The sequence below is a fragment of the Podarcis raffonei genome, chromosome 18 (assembly GCF_027172205.1).
Source record: "Podarcis raffonei isolate rPodRaf1 chromosome 18, rPodRaf1.pri, whole genome shotgun sequence".
NCBI classification, from domain to species: Eukaryota; Metazoa; Chordata; class Lepidosauria; order Squamata; family Lacertidae; genus Podarcis; species Podarcis raffonei.
Window position 1 is genome coordinate 442,413 of NC_070619.1, and position 18,537 is coordinate 460,949.

General features: G+C 46.2%; 1 protein-coding gene across 2 annotated transcripts in view; it reads right to left on the minus strand.

The window, feature by feature from the left end:
* Positions 1–6,683: 6,683 nt before the first annotated feature.
* The window catches only part of LINGO3 (leucine rich repeat and Ig domain containing 3), a 41,536-nt gene continuing 29,682 nt past the window's right edge, over positions 6,684–18,537 (minus strand). For both annotated transcript variants that reach the window (XM_053372809.1, XM_053372807.1), the window contains exon 2: positions 6,684–9,691. In XM_053372809.1, coding sequence (XP_053228784.1) covers positions 7,834–9,657 — 1,824 coding nt within the window. In that variant the 5' untranslated portion in view covers positions 9,658–9,691 and the 3' untranslated portion in view covers positions 6,684–7,833. The remainder of the gene's footprint in view (positions 9,692–18,537) is intronic.

Genomic DNA, 18,537 nt, shown 5'->3' on the forward strand with positions numbered 1-18,537 from the left:
AGGAGGGGGGGTCTCCCGAGGCCGCGTCTGGCCCAGCGGAGAGAAGGGCGGGAGCTCCCGGGGACGGCGGCACCTCCGCTTCCTTTTATGTTTGTTTTTTTAAGCAAAGTAATAACAATAAATAAATGGAAATGTGCACCCCACCCCCGAGACCATTCCATGGTAATTATTCATCCTCCCAAAATTTCAGCAGTTCTTGCACAGCACAAATTCTATAGACACCTTCCATGGGCTACTTTTAAAATTGCATTTTAACCTGTATTTTAAATTGGTTTGTTTTTTCCTATTATGTTTTTACTGTAATTTTACTGGTGTTAGCCGCCCTGGGCCCGGGAGGGCGGGGTATAAATAAAATTAATTTATTATTATTATTATTATTATTATTATTATTATTATTATTATTATATCTCCTTCGCCCTGCGGCTTCTGAATCGCTCAGGCTCACCCACTTTAGCTTGGGGAGGACAGGCGGAGCCGCCTAGCGCTTGGTGGGTGTGACACTGAGGAGCAGAGGGAGCTCCTTGGTCCAGGATCTGCCCTCTTGTCAAGGAGTTTGTACAGGTCCCCCGAAAGAAGAAGTCCTGGGGACAGAGGCACTTGGGTTGCATTTGCCAAGGAGAGCAGTGCATGGTGAATGCCGGCTCTGCTTGCCAACCTGCCCTGAAAAGAGACCTAACAATTTAACCCCCGTGTTGCAAACAACAGTCAGTAATCTCCAAGGCAACACGATGACCAACGACAATGATTCAATATCAATATACACTCTTTATATAGTATGAAATCACATAAACAGAAAACTTATGAATCTCTGAAAGTCACAAAATATCAAAATATCACTCTTAATGGATTCTCTTGAAAACAAAACCTTATCTGGTGAAAACTTTCATAAACTAAGCTGTACAGCCTGTTTTCACCAGATAAGAATCTGATACATTGCTTCTTTCAGAGACTTGCATAGTCTTCAAAGACTTTTAGAGACTTATAAGACATGTTTATTTGGTTTTATTTCCTATTATATAAAGAGTGTATATTGATATCATATCTTTGATTTTGGTCATCGTGTTGCCTTGGAGATTACTGATTGAAAAGAGACCTGGCAGAGCAGTCATGTCCCCAAGAGGAGTGCTGTGCAAAGACAGCACCCCTAGAGTCCATCCCCACAGTTTTGCCTGCCAAAGCTCCATCTGCTGCTTCCAGACAGCAAAAGGGAGCTGAGTGCGCAGCAAAATTCCACATGGTGCCTGATGGGCACCAACCTGTCACAGGGCCAACCTAGGCCTGTTCCTCCACCCCAAAGTCTGCAAGAGCCGCTTTCTGTTTCTCCTGGGCAAGGCAGGCTTATGCCACGGGTTGGCTTGTCTTGGTGTGCAAATTGTGCTTTTCGCAACAGTTTCACAGGCTGCACGGGGGTGGGTGGTTACTGGTGGGGACCAGGCTCACTGTCCCACAGTTGGGCTCCTCCATAAGGAAGTAGCCTTCGGTGGCGGCTTCCTGCCATGCTGGGCCAAGCAAAGACATCCGCTTGCCTCTGCTTTCCATGCCAGCATTTGGCCTCCCTGCTTGACAGTTGGCTCCACACCTGCTTTTCCTAGGCTATTAGGGGCGAGGGAGCTTTCTTGGGGGGGCATCTGCAGCTGGACATCAGAGGTGCCCCCCCAACTAGTCCAACATTGAGAGTGCCACTGGGACCAACTAGATGCACACAAACATAGCAGCGTAGCAGCATCAACTCTCACCCCACTCAACTTATATAAATCTCTGTAATCTTTGTGCAGCTGCCTTTGGCACCGGATGGCGTCAACCCTTGTGGCCAGGAGGCATTGGTAGCCTTTTGGATTTGCCAAAGCGCAGCTTAAAGCAGTTCTCCAAATTGCTCCTGGTCATTTCTGGCTGTTGGAGAAGCAAATTCTAGCATTTCACCATGTGCTGCAGCATGTGCACAGGACAGGGGGGCTGCAACATGTGCAAAGGGCAGGGGGGCAGCTGTCCCACCCCATCAAGTACAGTAAAACAATAGAAATACTTAACTAACTAACCAATCACCCCTAACAAAAGTCCTCCCAACCAAGTAACCCTCCCCCCCCCGCAAAAATCCTGACTATGCCCATGTGTTGCAATATATCTGCCCTGAATCCCCCAACATTCAGTTTCACTGGGTGCGGTTTGCAAGGAAGGGAGATGCAGCCCCCTTTCTCCAGCCACACGCCCTGAGGCACTTTCCTGTCCTCCTAGTCCCTCTGCCATCCCTTGCCTTCCTTCTAAGCTAATTTACTCCTGTCTTCAGGCCCCATCCAGGCTTGTCCTCTGCAGTTTGGTGCTTTGGCTTGTACCCACCATTGAAATTAATGGACCATAGTCATGTCCATTATATCCAATGGGTCTACTCATAGTAGGGCTAACACTGGCTGAACCTCCTTGGCTCAGTGTCTTATCAAAGCTGAATGATGCCAAACCATCACAGCCTCTTGAGCAGCCTTATTTTAAGTTGGAGCACATATTTGTCCAAAGGTCAGGCCAGCGAGGTAACCGTTCAAGGCTGCTAGAACGTCCAAGCTGCATCCACCTAAGGGTGACTGGGGCAGAGTCCTGTATGGAACAGAAGTCGAGGGATTGCAGCTCCAACCCAGTGAAAGAGGCAGGCTGTCCTCAGTGCTGGCCCCACTCCTCCCTGGGGAGTGACACAGAGCCTTTGCCCTCTCTGCTTTCTCTGTTGACTGGTCACTGTAAAATGTAAAGGTTCATTATTGTTTCACAAGTTGTGTATGTCTTTAAGGGCCAGGGCCAGGGCAAATAACGGGACCCAGTCTTGCAGCTGTGAAACATAGCAGGTGCTGCTGAGTTGTGTTTATCAAGCTGTGTCAGCAACTGGGTCTAGTATATAAAGAGCAGCACCTAGCTCCTCTCCCATTACCCTGGGGGATGGGTTGGTGGTTGGGTCTGGTTTGTTGTTGTTATCTTTAGTGTAAAAGAAGTTTTTGTTTTTGTTATTAAAACCTTGATAGTTATTTTTTAGTTCCTTGTCATGCATGGTCTCCCCAGCAAGCTCTCTGCAGCACTACTAACCTGCAAATAGCCAACATTCTCCACTTGCTGGCCCCCCGCTCCAGCACCTGACCACATGCCATTCTTTGTAAACAGCAGCCTGTCTGGGCAGCAGAGGCTCCTTTAGCCTTGTGGTGGCCGCTGCACATAGAGGCAGCTGGGGTTCTGAGCTTTGGTGCTGAGCGACTGTGGGGTGTAGTTGGGTGTGTGAAGGCTGAGCTGGAAGTGATCACCAGACATGAAACCAGACAGGGCTTCCTGTTTCCATGGCACAAAAGTCAGTACCTGGGTCCTTGACTGACAGCTTCTATGCTTCTGTGCAGCATCTGCATGTGGCTTAAACCATAGATGGGGACTCATTGCGGCCCTTCCCACTGTGAAAATTACCTCAAGTTTGGGATTCTGTGACCAGGGCTGTGTGCTCTGGGCAGCTGTGAATAAATAATCCTGCCTGTGCTGCTGCGAGAGGCCCCTGGGCAGAGCCCAGGGAGGCCAGAGACCCAGCTGCTCCAGTCCCACCTGCCTGTGTTTTCTGAAACCAGCTTTCAGTTGAGCCTTTCTTCTTCACCCTTGCCAATAGTTGGGACAAAGGCCTCTCTTACTGACTGGGGAGGCAGAGGGAGCAGCTGAAGCCCCTGTCAGACAAGGGGCAACAAAAGGAGCACAAAGTTCATGTGCCTCCTTTTTAAAGAGGCAATTTATCAAGGCAGAAGCTTTCATGGGCCAGAGCCCACTTCCTCAGACACACATAGGGCAAGTTGGCATTGGACTCCAGGCCTCTGATGTTCCTACATAAGACATTTGTAAGGTGCCCAGACTCTGCTGGCTTCCCTTGTCATCCTCTGGATGGTGCCCTTGCCTCACACAGAAGGCATGGAGGCTCCAGATCCACTGCCATTCAGCAAAGATTGTGTGTGTGCGCGCGTGAGAGAGAGAAGTGGCATCCAAAGAGGGGGGTGCCAGGGGGTATTCACAGGAATGTCTGTAGCAGGGAATTGCATCAGGAACCCACCTGCTTCCTTCTCTCCTCTCCACACCCACCCACCCCATAGGCAGGGTCTGATCCTTTCACATAGACATGCAAAAACACACAGCCTGTGTGCTTGGCGGTGGCTGGTATTCTTTTTGTAGAACGTGCTAGCAGAGGAAGGCCTGGCTCAGGTGCTGTGAATCTGCCAAAATAATAAATAGCATTTAGATCTCTCAGCCAGCAAACAGCTTTGACAAGCCCACATGGCTGACTGAGAGAGACTCCCACTTCCACAAAGGGGCTCAGATTGTGCAAAGGATTCTGTTCTCATCATCATATAACTCAGAAGAGGCACCAAAGCATAAAACAAACAGGAGATGGAGGTGATTATGTGATACATTGCTGTATTGTACATGCAGTCATACATATTAAAAAATGTGCACATTCTGTATAAACAAGGTATTCCATGGGGACAGTGAATGACTTTCCCACTCTTGGCTTTTTGAGCATCCACCACCCCAAACTCCAGCAAATTTCATCCACCCTCAAAATCAGTGCTGGGCTCCTTTCCTACTTAGAATCATAGAATCATAGAGTTGGAAGAGACCACAAGGGCCATCAAGTCCAACCCCCTGCCAAGCAGGAAACACCATCAGAGCACTCCTGACATATGGTTGTCAAGCCTCTGCTTAAAGACCTCCAAAGAAGGAGACTCCACCACACTCCTTGGCAGCAAATTCCACTGTCAAACAGCTCTTACTGTCAGGAAGTTCTTCCTAATGTTTGGGTGGAATCTTCTTTCTTGTAGTTTGGATCCATTGCTCCGTGTCCGCTTCTCTGGAGCAGCAGAAAACAACCTTTCTCCCTCCTCTATGTGACATCCTTTTATATATTTGAACATGGCTATCATATCACCCCTTAGCCTCCTCTTCTCCAGGCTAAACATGCCCAGCTCCATACTTCTTGGGCATGTTTAGAAGTATGTCATGCCCATACTTCTTGGGCAGGGGGAAGGATGAAATAGTTTCATGGTTGTGATTTCCCCCTTGCCCCTTTCCTGTGTAAGATCTTACATCTCTGTCCAGTGTTATTCCACCAAAATGGAAGGAAGGGCCAAGTGACTGGGACTGTTGGAGAAGTCGTTTTTGAAGTGAGCAGGGTGCGGTGGAGAGGAGTCCAGAAGATGGAGAGGGGGATGGAGTGGGTACTGACAATAGATTTCTTCATGGCCTCCAAGTCAGAGATCCAGAGAGCCAAAGGCTACTCTGCCCAAAGCTGACTGCCCCCCCCTTTGTCAAACACATTATTACAGCTCAAATCTTTGTAGTCTGATGCAAGTGGTCTCTAGACGCCAAGAGCCAGTGTTGTGTGGTGTTTAAAGAGCCACAGACTGGGCAGATACAGTTTCAGCCCGCTTGGCCAAACTCCACCTCTGAGCCTAGCCTACTTTCGCAGTGTTGGTGAGGATAAAATCGGTGTGGGGAGAAACATGTACACAGCTTGGACCTCCCTGGCCAGGCAATAAATAAATGTCATAAATTAATTGGTCTATGGAAACTCATGCCACACTAAATCTTGATCTTTAAGGTGCCTCCAGACACATACAGTCTATGGCTGCTCAGTGCCCTCAGGCCAGCACTGCAAAGGAAGCCACTTTTGGACTCTCCGCTTGGAGAGCCAGGATTTAGCTATGTATTCAGCACTCCTAGTCACACTTGTGTTGGCCCTCAAAATAGCTACATGAATCAGCTGCTGTTGCCATTTTACAGGTGGGTGAGAGGAAGAGGGCCAAATGTTCGAGGGCCAAGCAAACACACCTGAGAGCTTGGAGAGGTCTCTATTGCCAAGAGGTCACGGGGAGCAGGCTGAATTTCCCCTGCAAAATCTTTCTCTAGCCAAGCTTCTGTCTTTTCAGCATGCCCTTCAGTGGCGCACTGTCCCGACCCCAATTTTCACGCCTTGTGCTACCCTTTAGAGCAGACCAGGTGGTGGGAGGAGGAACAGACAGAGCGGAACTGAGTGCAGCCTTCCCTCTATTTTATTAGCATTGATCCAGCAGCATCTCTGAGGAGTTCTGGCTGACAGACGCCTCCACATCTCTTGCCCTGGAAGGTCCAATCAGCACCATCCTAGCAAGCAAATGCGCACTTCTCCATCGCTGACCTGCCTTGCTCTCTAAAATACTAATTTCCTGTTGTCAGGACGATCCTAGTCTTCCCTGCCAGTTGGTGTTTTCATTGGAAACCAAAACAGATGCCAGTAAATATGTCAGCCAAAACCTTGTTTAGCAGAAATAATACATTATCATCAACAAGCATAATCTTCTAGCTCATGCGTGGATGGATGTGCAACCACACACACACACACCACTTCCCTGGGCAGGCAGAGCCTTGGAAGATTCTCCTCTCCTGTGCGGCAGGCAGGGAAGGCGCAAAAGGGACCCCGTTCTTGGGATTTGCTGTAAGGCGCCAGCGGCTCCTGACTGCTCAGGCTTCTTTTGCAGCTGGGATCTGTCAGCCAAGGAGGGAAAGGGGAAGGTGACTCAACTGGAACCTGCCATGGGGCTGTGCCTGTTTGGGAGAATCAGCCCCAGAACACATCCATCAGGGCCCTGGGCCAGCCACCTTCTTGCAACCTTGCCCACTTCACAGGAAGGTTGTAGGGATGGCATCTACACACTCAAAGCTTGGCTCTCCCCTGGGGAGAGTGCAGGACAGTGCACAGTGCAGGAGCTCAGCCTTCTTGGCTCCGTGTGCTGGGCCCTATCCTAGCCAGCCAAGTGGAAGAAGCAGGTTATTGCTTTGTGGAGGAGGGTCTCGGCACAGAGGGCACTTGTCTGCCAACATACTCCTCACTATTAAAAATGTTAGACAGGGTTCTTACAAGGCACCGCATCTCCCCCAGCATAGCCTCCACCTTGCTGGCTCTGGTCTGGCAGGCAAAGGTAGGTTGGTCTCCCTCTTCCCTCCCTGCACAGGGAGTCCTCAGTCGCACAGGAAGATGCCTGTTAGGCGTGCATATAAATGGTTTAAAAACAAGCACTCGGCTCAACAGAGATTTCCAAATATGTCACTTAGAAAAATGAGAGAGAGGCGAGGTTCTTTAAAGCCCAAGAGTAATGCTCCCGTTACTTGAAAGATGCATAGTTGATGAAACAAAGGACAAAAGTCAGCTACAGCAAAAAGACCTGAACAGCCCCCTGTGTTGTTTGCGTGGAGCACGTTGTCCATGGGGGATAGAAGCCCAGAGACAGGGAGAAAAAGAGAGAGGCAGAAGCCCCTGGCCAGGGCTGCCCTTCAGCCTGGGGGAAGTCGCATGCAGTGCAGTGCCTGCCAGTGAACGGTGCTGGCTGTGGCACTGAGTGGAGGAGCTCCCAGCTCACTTGGCATGTGGATGGTGCTAACCAAACCCACCCTGCTAATGATGCCGCTCCCATCCACGTGCGAGCATCAGGACCAGGGCGGTGCTAGGTGGCCACTTGGTGCTTTCCAGGCGAGCTGGAGCTCTGTCCGGTGCTGCTACCACCCGGCCGAGCCACATCAGGAGGCTCTGGTGGCAGCAGCAGGCTGTGCCAGGGTCTTCCCCACCTTGCTGGGTGCTAGCACTGGGCCAGCCATGATGGGCAATGCTGCCACTAGATTCATGGCACCCTTGGCAAGTGTGGTGCGACAGAGGTCCCTCAGCACGGTCACTGCTTGCCTGGTCTAAGCCCTTGAAGTTGAACTGAACTGATGGCAGAGGAGGGGCAGCAGCACCCACAGCCCACTTGGTTCTCCTTGCGGGTGTTCCCAGCAGAGCCCCCCTCCCAGCCTGCCAGCAGTTCAGATCATCTTCATGTTGAACTTCCTGGCGCCCCCTTGCCCAGCCGCTGTGGTTGGGCCGTCCACCTTACGGAAAGAGTACTCCACAGAGAAGTGGTTCTTGTGCTGCCCACGGCCTCGACTCCAGACAAAGAGGAGGAGGAAGCAGAAGAGCACCACGCCCAGGAAGGTGATGCACCCCATGGCAGTGGACACCAGGATAGTCTTGAGGTCAAGTGTGAACTTCAAGAAGACCTGTGTGCTGTTGTGCAAAGTGTCGTTGAAGTCACTGAGGTGCAGGGTCCGGTTTGCATAAAGGGCTCCGTTGGCCAAGTGCCCCTTGATGGCCAGCGTGGCAAAATATGTGTCGTTGCCACCGGCATTGCTGGCGATGCAGATGTAGGTCCCACTGTCTTGGACTTGTGTATAGCGGATCTCCAGCGTCCCACTGGGCAAGACGGCAATTCGCCCAGTGCTCCTGGTAGTGATCATCCGATGCTGAGGAGAAACCCAGACGATGGAGGGGGTGGGCTCTCCGTCCGCCCGGCACAGGAAGGACACAGCCTGCCCTTCATAAGCAGTGATGTGCTGGAGCTTCCGGTCCCTGATTTTTGGCTTTTGGCAGGTGAAGTACTCAAAGAGCACAGAGTCTGGGAAGTCGCGCAGGGCGTCACCCTGGATCTCGGGTGGTGAGGAACACATTGGCGGTTGGCCGTTGAAGTTGAGCGTCTTCCGGCGCTGGAGGATCCAGAGGAGGCGGCAGTCGCAGACTAAGGGGTTCCGGTCCACCCTGAGTGTCTCCAGAGTGTTGACAGAGTGGAAGCTGCTTTCCTCCAAAGTGGACAAGAAATTGTTGGAGAGATTGAGAAGGCGGATTTGCCTCAAGCCATACAGCGCCTGGGGCTCTACCAAGGCCAACAAGGCACCCACCATGTGGAGCTCTCTGAGCCGGATGAGGTCCCGGAAGGCGCCCTTGGGGACTGTGCTGATGGGGTTGTAGGAGAGGTTCAGGTACATGAGATGCCCCAGGTTCCTCAAGGCAGCTGTTGGGACAGCAGTTATGTTTGTGTACGTGATTGAGAGTGAGGTGAGGTTGAGTCCTTGGAAGCCATTTGGTGATATGTCCTCCAGGAACGGCCAGTTGTCAATTTCTAGCTGCCAGAGGTTGCAAAGCTTTTTGAAGTTTTGGTCTTCCACTGTGGCAATGCTCAGGTGCCTGAGCCGGAGGGCCTGTAGGTTCTGGAGGCGAGAGAGCGACTCTGCGGAGATGTCTGTCAGGTTGCATTTTTCTATTGTCAGCTGCTGCAGGCCCAGGAGGCCAGAGAAGGCCTTCCGAGAGACATAAACCAGGTCATTGTCCCCAAGGTCCAGGATCCTGAGGCTCCTCAGGTCTTGAAATGTGTAGTCCAGGAGGATGACAATCTTGTTCTCGCTGATGTCCAGGACGGTGAGGTTGGAGAGCTTGGTGAAGACGCCTGGGGGGAGCAGCTTGAGCTGGTTGCCACGAAGGCGCAAGACCTGCAGGTTCAGGAGGTTGCTGAAGGCACCCGGCTCTACACTGGCGATGATGTTCTCACTGAAGTCCAGCTCCTCCAATAGTGGGAATGGGGACAGGTCCCCCGAGTTCAGGCAGCGGATGCGGTTCTTGTTAAGCTCCAAGATCTTGGTCTCCGTGGGAATCCCCTCAGGGATTGCGGTGAGGCGCTTGCGGTGGCAGCTGACGGACTTGATCTGGGGGATGCAGTCACAGCGTGCTGGGCAAGCTGCCACTGAGGCTGTACTCAGGAGGACGCAGTGAAAAACCAAGACCAGGAAACAGCAGCAGCATGTCATGGTGCAGTGCATGGTCCTACGGGCATCCTACCATCTTCCCATGCACCTGCAAGAGAGAGGGAGAGGAGGGAGTTACAGACATAGGTGCAGCTGCTGTGGCAGGCCTCTGCCATGGGAGCCCCTGCCCCCCCCCAGCAGCCGCACCAAGGCCATTGGCATAGCCAGGATTTTTGTTATGGGAGGCAGGACTTACTTAGGTGGGGCAGGACTTTTCTGGTGGGTGGCAGAACCAATGGGATTGGGCAGTGAAATATTTCTTTTGTTTTACTTGATCTAGGGGGCAGTTGCCCCTCTGCCCCCCTTGGCTACTGAGACACAGCAGCAAACAGGCCATGGAGGAACAAGGAAAGGCAGGTGAGTTGGTGGGGATGAGACCAAGCTGAGTAATATGAATCATTAAAACTAAAGTGCGCATGAGGCCCAGGCGAGAAGAGAAGAGCCGTCTTTAGCCTACCAGTTTCACTTCCTTTGAGGAAGAAGCCACCCCACCCCCGGGCTCTCGAGAGGGGAGCTGCCCTTGCCCTGTTCTGCAAGTCCCTTTGCATATGGGTGTGCCATGGCCTTGGGATGACAGCCACTCTCCGCACAGGCAGAGCAGAGAAGATGGGAGGTGCCTTGGGGCAGAGACCCTCCTTTCCTTTGCTTTGCTTTCCTTAGCAACCTAGCTTACACACACAGCCACTGTACGATGCTGGCTTTGCTCTTCTGGAAGAAGCAAAGACTTTGCAGGTGTGTGTGAGAGAGACACACCATAATTGGGATGGCTTGCAGGTGGGTGGGGCATGCCCACCTGCGTGTTGAAGAGCCCCCCCCATCTTGCCCCCTCTCCAGAACAGAACCAATCACTTGCACGTTTACATGTAGCAAAGAGGATTTTCCTGCAGATCACAAAATATCCTTGGCAGATTTCACATTTAAAAAACTGGTGATTGCAGAATCCATTCTTTGTAGATTATGGATTAATAGCAGCAAGAGCAGCAGCAGCAGCTCACCCTTGAGGAATAATAATGCAAAGCCCCCTCTTTAGGCAGCTAAAAATAAATTGGACTCAATTTTTCTTCCCTTTTCAGGGAGGGGAAGAGAAGCAGGAATTTGTTTTGCAGCCATTTAATTTCCTCCTCCCTTTCTTATATAATAACTTAGTGTACACTGAGGTCTTGAGGGTGGGAAGCAGAGGGGACTCAGGTGGTTCTGACTCAAGTGCAGAAGGGAGGACCCCTTCCCAAAGAATCTGACTGAGTTACCCTAGAAAAGTCTCTCTCTTCCTCAGTGGTCCTCTAATGTAAAATCAAAGGACAGGAACTGATCTCCCAGCACTGCATATTGGCTCCCACACTCTTCAACTTTTACATAAATGATATGGCGCCACACGTAGCACTGGCGCAATCCCCTACCCCATCAATTAGCAATAGGAAAATATATTGTCTGCTGTATGCCAATGATGTGGTGCTCCTATCACTCCCAATTAGGTCTTAACAATCTGCTTAGCATTATTGCAAGCAGGAAGACCTTGCCGTGAATTACCCCAAGACCAAAATTATGGTCTTTGGGAAGCATAGTCCCAGATTCAAATGGAAAATGGATCAGCAGGATCTGGAGCAAACACACTCCTTCAGATATCTGGGAGTTCTCTTCACTGAGACGCTATCGTGGAAGGGGCACATTGAGGCTACGAAACTCAAAGCGCAGAAAGCTTGTGGCCAGTTACTAGAACCTGTGCTGAAAATCTTTGCCAGCAAAGTGGTTTCCCAGATGCTCCATGGAGTAGCGATAAGGGGCATGGACCTAAAGGCTAACAAAGCCTTTCTAAGTGCATAACAAATTCCTCAAGAAAGTGTTCTCACTCCCCAACGGGACCCCAGCTGCTGCTCTTCTTCGTGCTGAAGCTGACGTGACAACAATGCAGGCTAGAATTGCTTAAATTTGCCTAAATTATGTGAAAAGACTTCAGTCTCTTTCGGAGGAGAGATTCCCTGCTGTGTCTTACACAGAACAGGAACAGACCAAATGCTGGAAGGTTGGCATCCAATGCCTCTTGTCCCAATATCAATTACAAATCTTCAGGTGACCACGAAGATGGATAAGAGGCACTTAAGAGACTGTCTCTTTAGGTCCGATGCAGAAAGCAATCTAACCATGATTGCTTCTACCAAGAGCTCACCATGGTTTCCACTTATCAAAACCAAGCATGCCTGAGCCAGATACCTGACAAAGTTCCCACTTGCCGTACTAAGAATCGCTTTTACAGAACTATGATTCCATAGAAGCATAGAATCATAGAGTTGGAAGAGACCACAAGGGCCATCGAGTCCAACCCCCTGCCAAGCAGGAAACACCATCAGAGAACTCCTGACATATGGTTGTCAAGCCTCTGCTTAAAGACCTCCAAAGAAGGAGACTCCACCACACTCCTTGGCAGCAAATTCCACTGTCAAACAGCTCTTACTGTCAGGAAGTTCTTCCTAATGTTTAGGTGGAATCTTCTTTCCTGCAGTTTGGATCCATTACTCCGTGTACGCTTCTCTGGAGCAGCAGAAAACAACCTTTCTCCCTCCTCTATGTGACATCCTTTTATATATTTGAACATGGCTATCATATCACCCCTTAACCTCCTCTTCTCCAGGCTAAACATGCCCCGCTCCCTTAGCCGTTCCTCATAAGGCATCGTTTCCAGGCCTTTGACCATTTTGGTTGCCCTCCTCTGGACACGTTCCAGTTTGTCAGTGTCCTTCTTGAACTGTGGCGCCCAGAACTGGACACAGTACTCCAGGTGAGGTCTGACCAGAGCAGAATACAGTGGCACTATTACTTCCCTTGATCTAGATGCTATACTCCTATTGATGCAGCCCAGAATTGCATTGGCTTTTTTAGCTGCCGCGTCACACTGTTGGCTCATGTCAAGTTTGTGGTCAACCAAAATCCAATCGATGCCCTCGGTGGTGTTGGATGGGTGGTACGGCAAAGTGCATTATGAAGAGAGATTCTATCCATGTGGACAACCCTGCATCGAGGACCTGTGCCATTATTTATTGCAGTGCCCGTTATACATAGACCCAAGAGACCGATTTATAAAACCTGTTTACGAATGGAAGACATTTGAATAGGTTGGAAAGGGTGAAATGGCTGCTGAGTGACACCATCGACTTTGTTACTTATAAAGCAGCACTTTATGTGCTGGCAGCTAAGAAGATCAGGAGGAAGGAACTAGACACAATAGCAATCAACTGCAAAGGGGATTCGGATATTTAATTTGGCACATCTTAGCTGAGAATCTTCTGCTATTCTATTCCATTTAATGCAACAAATAATTTTAGTAGCCATGACCATGGTTTTATTGTATATCAGTGCCCGAAGATTTTTATGGTTATTGGGGTGTGTGGGTGTGTGTGGGTGTGTGTTTCGTTCTCCTTCTGAATGATGCCATGGCCTATGGCTAATGCAATAAAAAGTTTAAAGTCTGGCAGGGCAAATCCACCTCGTTCTTTAGCATCTGTCAGTATCTTAAATTTTATTCGAGGTTTCTTGCCCTGCCAGACAAATCTTGATATATCTTTCTGCCACTTCTTGAAACAGTCCATCTTGTCTATAATTTGCAATGCTTGGAACAAAAACAACATTCTAGGCAATACATTCATTTTTATAGCAGCAATTCGGCCCAGCAGTGATAACTTCAAATTTGACCAAATTTCTAAATCCTTTTTCACTTCCGTCCAACATTTTTCATAGTTATCCTTGAATAAATTCACATTTTTAGCTGTCATATTAACCCCTAAATACTTCACTTTCTTAACCAATGTTAGTCCTTAAGACTTTAGACTTTAAACTTTACTATGAATCAGCTGCTTTTTGCTGGCTGAGAGAATGGCTGCTTCTTGAAAACACTGATGTGTTGGACTTAGAAGGTTTTAACAATGTATTTGGATGGCATGCATATTTGTGGTATGATAAGGTCAAAGCACATAAAGCATTTAAGAACCATATTGTTAGGAAATCTTTGTTTAATGTTTGGATAAGGTATAAGGATTTGCTTGAAAATAAAACCCCAAGGTGGTTATCTCCAATGGAAGCGAAAGCTCAGAAAAAGCTTAATATGGAGGCCAAATGGCCGAAATATTGGGAAATTTTGGAACAAGAGGGAGATAGATTGAAATTACAGAGTTTCTAAAAATTAAAAAACAAAGTGCGTGATTGGCTCCATTATCAAATAATGGAGGCATACAATTCGGACAAAAAAATTGGATTTCAGGTGGAAAAATCAAAACTGGAAACACTGCTGTTAGATTCCAAAAGTAAGAACTTGTCTAAAATGTATAACTTGCTGTTGAAATGGAATACCCAGGAAGAAACTGTGAAATCTGCTATGATTAAATGGGCACAAGATGTTGGACATAACATTATGATGGCTGACTGGGAACAGTTATGGACCACAGGTATCAAATTTACGGCATGCAATGCCTTAAGAGAGAATATAATGAAAATGATTTACAGGTGGTACATGACACCAGTCAAGCTTGCAAAAATTTACCATTTGCCCGATAATAAATGCTGGAAATGTAAAGAGTCTGAAGGTACATTCTTTCACCTTTGGTGGACATGCCCAAAGATCAAGACCTTCTGGGAAATGATCTATAATGAAATAAAAAAAGTATTTAAATATACCTTTCTCAAGAAACCAGAGGCCTTCCTCTTGGGCATGGTCGGCCAATTGGTGCCTAAGAAGGATAGAACTTTCTTTATGTATGCCACAACAAGAATACTGATCGCAAAATACTGGAAGACACAAGATCTACCCACCCGCGAAGAATGGCAGATGAAGGTGATGGACCTGATGGAAATGGCCGAAATGACGGGCAGAATCCGGGACCAGGGAGAAGAGTCGGTGGAAGAAGATTGGAAGAAATTTAAAGTTTATTTACAAAAACATAGCAAAACTGAGGAAGTTTAGAAGGAGGCTGGAAAGAAACTATGTGACTTTTGTTTGTTTTGTTTTGTTTTTTTTATAAAGATATTTATTAGGGCTTTCCGAATTAATACAGTAAGAAAAAATAGAATCAAAAAGAAAAAGAAAAAAAAATACCAAAAAGTAGAAAAATACAAAAAAGTTAAAAACACATAAAGTTCACAATAGTTATTTTTCATTGACATATTTCCCCGACCTCCTCATACCTCCCCTTTTTGTATTCCAGTTCAATTATTGGTTCAGCAAATCCTTATCAAAAATTCTTAACCTAATTCCACACCTTTTCCCCCCCTATCCCTCGTAACATTACAGCTGCAAACCACTTAAATTCTATCCAACATCATTCTAACATTCATTAATTTTACAATATTTCTGTAAATAATCCTTAAATTTATTCCAATCTTCTTCCGCCGACTCTTCTCCCTGGTCACGGATTCTGCCAGTCATTTCTGCCAATCCCATGTAGTCGATCATCTTCAACTGCCATTCTTCCAGAGTGGGTAAATCCTGCATCTTCCAGTACTTTGCAATAAGTATTCTTGCTGCTGTTGTAGCATACATAAAGAAAGTTCTATCCTTCTTTAGCACCTGTTGGCCGACTATGCCCAGAAGAAAGGCCTCTGGTTTCTTCAGAAAGGTATATTTAAATACCTTTTTCAGTTCATTATAAATCATTTCCCAGAAAGCCTTAATCCTTGGGCACGTCCACCAAAGGTGAAAGAATGTACCTTCATTTTCTTTACATTTCCAGCATTTATTATCGGGCAAATGGTAAATTTTTGCCAGCTTGACTGGGGTCATGTACCACCTGTATATCATTTTCATAATATTCTCTCTTAAGGCATTACATGCCGTAAATTTCATACCTGTGGTCCACAACTGTTCCCAGTCAGCAAACATAATGTTATGTCCTACATCTTGTGCCCATTTAATCATAGCAGATTTAACCGTCTCATCCTGAGTATTCCATTTCAGCAGCAAGTTATACATTTTTGACAAAATCTTAGTTTTAGGTTCTAACAATTCTGTTTCCAATTTTGATTTTTCCACCTGGAAGCCGATTTTCTTATCCAAATTATATGCCTCCATTATCTGATAATAATGAAGCCAATCTCGCACTTTGTTCTTTAGTTTCTCAAAACTCTGCAATTTCAACCTATGTCCTTCTTGTTCCAAAATTTCCCAATATTTCGGCCATTTGGCCTCCATATTGAGTTTTTTCTGTGCTTTCGCTTCCATTGGTGACAACCACCTTGGGGTTTTGTTTTCCAATAAATCCTTATATCTAATCCAAACATTAAACAATGCTCTCCTGACCATATGGTTTTTAAATGCTTTATGTGCTTTAACCTTGTCATACCACAAATATACATGCCACCCAAAGACGTTGTTAAAACCTTCTAAATCCAAAATGTCTGTGTTCTCAAGGAGCAGCCAGTCTTTCAGCCAGCAAAATGCTGCTGATTCATAATAAAGTTTAAAGTCTGGCAGGGCAAATCCACCCCTTTCCTTTGCATCCGTTAATATCTTAAATTTTATTCTAGGCTTCTTGCCCTGCCACACAAATCTAGAAATATCTTTCTGCCACTTCTTGAAACAGTCCATCTTGTCCACGATTTGCAATGTTTGAAACAAAAATAACATTCTAGGCAGTATATTCATCTTTATAGCTGCAATTCGGCCCAACAAGGAAAGCTTCAAATTTGACCAAATTTCTAAATCTTTTTTTCACTTCCGTCCAACATTTTTCATAGTTATCTTTAAACAAGTTCCCATTTTTAGCTGTCATGTTAATCCCCAAGTATTTCACTTTCTTAACCACAGTCAAACCTGTTTCATTCTGGAACCTTTCTCTTTCAATCAATGTTAAATTTTTCTCTAACACCTTGGTTTTTGCCTTGTTCAGTCTGAATCCTGCCACCTGACCGAACTCTTGAATTAGTTCCAAAACCCTTTTAGTACTAGATTCTGGCTCCTGTAATGTTAAAACTAAGTCATCTGCAAATGCTCTCAATTTGTACTGTTTGGCTCCGACCTGTATACCTTTAACCATCTAATCCCTTCTAATCATGTTCAGCAGGACCTCCAGGACCGATATAAAAAGCAATGGGGAAATTGGGCACCCCTGTCGTGTCCCTTTTTCAATCTTGAATTCTTCCGTAACCACATTATTTACAATTAATTTGGCCTTTTGTTCAGAATATATTGCACCTATACCATTCTCAAAACCTTGACCCACCCCCATACCCTGTAAGTTCCTTTTCATAAAACTCCAAGAAATGTTGTCAAAAGCTTTCTCCGCATCCACAAATATCAGAACTGCTTTAGTGTTTATATTCACTTCTAACTTTTCCAAAATGTCAATTATGTTCCTCAAATTGTCCGATAGATGTCTTCCCGGAAGAAAGCCCGCTTGATCCTTGTGAATCTCCTCCATCAACACTTTTTTCAGTCTCTTAGCCAAAATGTCAGCAAAATTTTTGTAATCCACATTTAATAAGGATATGGGACGGCAGTTCTTAAGTTGAGTCTTTTCAGTCTCTGTTTTCGGTATTAGTGTAATATAGGCCTCTTTCCACGACTCTGGTGCCCTTTTCCCTTCCAAAATTTCATTGCAGACTTCCTTCAAAGGTTGTAATAACCACTCTTTCAAAGATCTATAATATCTGGAGGTCAGCCCATCCGGTCCTGGAGACTTGCCTAGTTGCATATTTTGGATGGCACCTTCTATCTCCTGGTCAGATATTTTACAGTTCAACATTAGTTTACTTTCTTGTGAGATTTTTTGTAATCCATTTGCTTTCAAAAAACAATCAATGTCTATTTCATTCTGTGGCCCTTGTACATATAGTTGTTTGAAGTACTTCTGGAAGCAATTCCTAATCTCATTAGGGTTATGTATATCTTTTCCTTCTGCTTCCAAATTTGTGATGGTATTTAATTTTTGTCTTTTTTTCAATTGCCAAGCCAATAGTTTCCCACATTTATTAGCTGATTCAAATGTCTTCTGTTTCATTTGTTTAATTTTCCATTCTATTTCCTGATTCATCAATTCCATATATTGTACTTGATAGAGTTTTATTTCCCTCAAGATCTCTTGTGACTTTGGCTTTACTCTGTTTTTTCTCCCCTTCTTTTATTTTCTCCAAAATTTTATCTTTTTTCTCATTTTGACTTCTCTTCTTTATTGCATTCTGTTGAATCAGAAACCCTCTCATCACAGCTTTACTTGCATCCCAGATTACTCTTTTTTCAAGATTTTTTGACATATTTATTTCAAAATAATCTCTCAAAGTTTTTTGGGCCTTCTTATATACTTCTTCATCTCTAAATAAGGTGTCATTCATCCTCCATCTAAAGGTACCGGTTGTTGTTTGCTTCATCTCCATCTTTACAGCATTATGGTCAGAGCAAGTTTTAGGGCAGATTTCCACTTTCTTTATCTTTGGTGCCATTCCTCTAGTAATCCAAATTTGGTCAATTCTAGTCCATGTCATATTAGCTTCAGAGAAGAAAGTTCCCTCTCTCCCCAGGGGGTTCTTAATTCTCCAAATGTCAATCAAGTCCATGTTGTCAGTCAATTCAAAGAAAGTTTTTGGTAGTCTACCATCTTTGGTGACTACCTGTTTTTGTGCCTTGTCCATATTTGTAGATACGACTCCATTCATATCCCCCATAAGGATTATATTGTAGTCCATATAGTCCAAAAGGATCTCATGCAACTTCTTAAAAAATTCAGATTTCCCCTCGTTTGGTGCATACACCCCTACAATCAAAAATTTCTCTCCTTGAAGTTGGATTTCAATTGCCAAATATCTTCCTTGTTCATCTTTAAAAATTAATTTCGGTAGTAGTTTCTCTTTCGCATATATCACCACTCCTCTCTTTTTGACCTTGTCAGACGAAATAAACTCTTGTCCCAATCTTTTGTT